At 38.9% G+C, this 1,300-nt stretch overlaps 1 protein-coding gene and 1 long non-coding RNA gene across 2 annotated transcripts in view; one reads left to right on the plus strand and one right to left on the minus strand.

Moving 5' to 3' along the window:
• RPL8 (ribosomal protein L8) overlaps window positions 1–793 on the plus strand; it is a 4,899-nt gene extending 4,106 nt beyond the window's left edge. The window contains exons 5-6 of the mRNA XM_019529091.1: window positions 109–224; window positions 591–793. Coding sequence (XP_019384636.1) covers window positions 109–224; window positions 591–749 — 275 coding nt within the window. The 3' untranslated portion in view covers window positions 750–793. The remainder of the gene's footprint in view (window positions 1–108; window positions 225–590) is intronic.
• On the minus strand, window positions 117–584 carry LOC109305916. Its single transcript, XR_002099765.1, has 2 exons — window positions 480–584; window positions 117–438 (listed from the first exon to the last, which is right to left on the minus strand). It is a non-coding gene; the product is annotated as an uncharacterized LOC109305916 (long non-coding RNA).
• Window positions 794–1,300: the final 507 nt, after the last annotated feature.

Raw genomic sequence — 1,300 nt, forward strand, 5'->3', positions numbered from 1 at the left:
CTAAGTTCTTCATCTTTAAATGAAGACTTAACTGAATTAATTAAAGCTTTTCACTTAAATGATTATAATAGCCTTGGTTCCAGAATAACTTTTTAATATGAATTCCAGGCATTGTTGCTGGTGGAGGTCGTATTGACAAACCTATCTTAAAGGCTGGTCGTGCCTACCATAAATATAAGGCTAAGCGGAACTGCTGGCCCCGTGTTCGTGGTGTGGCTATGAACGTAAGTATCTTGGCTTTCAAGTGCCTCTCTTCTGAAGTATAAGATTTTTTACATTCTAAGAGTGTAAGTGCTTGCAAGAACAGTATTGTGGTTAAGTCCTAATGCTAGAAAACATACTATCCCTCTAGTATGAAACGTCTTCATTGTTAGCAGATGAAGCAATATCTTTCTCTTGCCCAAAGTTACTTTATGTAAAGGAGTAAGTCCCTGTTTGCTTCAAATAGCAGCAAACTAAAAAAAAGAAAAAAACAACACTATGTTACTTCCCTGTCATGAATGCTAGTCTTAACTTTTATTGTAACCTTTGAATGTTCTTGGCTGCCTGCTCGTTCCAAATACATTGACTGTGGTGTATTCTCTTCATAGCCTGTAGAACATCCTTTCGGTGGTGGTAACCATCAGCACATTGGTAAGCCATCAACCATCAGGAGAGATGCTCCAGCTGGGCGCAAGGTTGGTCTTATTGCTGCCCGTCGTACTGGAAGACTGCGTGGAACAAAGACCGTGCAGGAGAAAGAGAACTAATGTCTTTCACTGCACATCTTGCACAATAAAATTTTTTTAAAATGATGCTTTGTGTAGTTTGTGAACCTATAATCCCAAATTCTACTAGACCCACTTGTGGTAGTGCTTTCTGGGGGAAATTTGATTTTCATTGAAAGGAGGCAAAAATGGGCCTTTAGTCTCTATTGTGAAAGTGAAGTCTTTAAGCAGTATGTTTTAGTCAGCATTAGACCAAGTAAGTGAGGCTGTTATCTAGTGTGTGAATTAAATGGGAGGTAAAGAATCAAGCCATTGGAAGTGAAGCCTCTACTGAGAAGCTTTGCTTAAAATTCTTCTTTCAAAGAATGTTAACAGGTCCCTAAAAGCATAGAAAACTCTTTCTCTAATAAGAGAGAGGCTTCCCCATTAGCTGATCAAGCAATATTTGGCTTAATCCTGCTTTGAGCAGGTGGTTGGACTAGATGACCAGAGGTCCCTAACTTTCTATGATTCTAATCAACTATCCATCCTAAAGTACTGTTGAATTAATCTGTCCCTTACACCTTATTGAAGCTTTGAGTGTCAGCAGGAGT

Source organism: Crocodylus porosus, unplaced genomic scaffold, assembly GCF_001723895.1.
Source record: "Crocodylus porosus isolate Cpor-Errol unplaced genomic scaffold, CroPor_comp1, whole genome shotgun sequence".
NCBI lineage: Eukaryota > Metazoa > Chordata > Crocodylia > Crocodylidae > Crocodylus > Crocodylus porosus.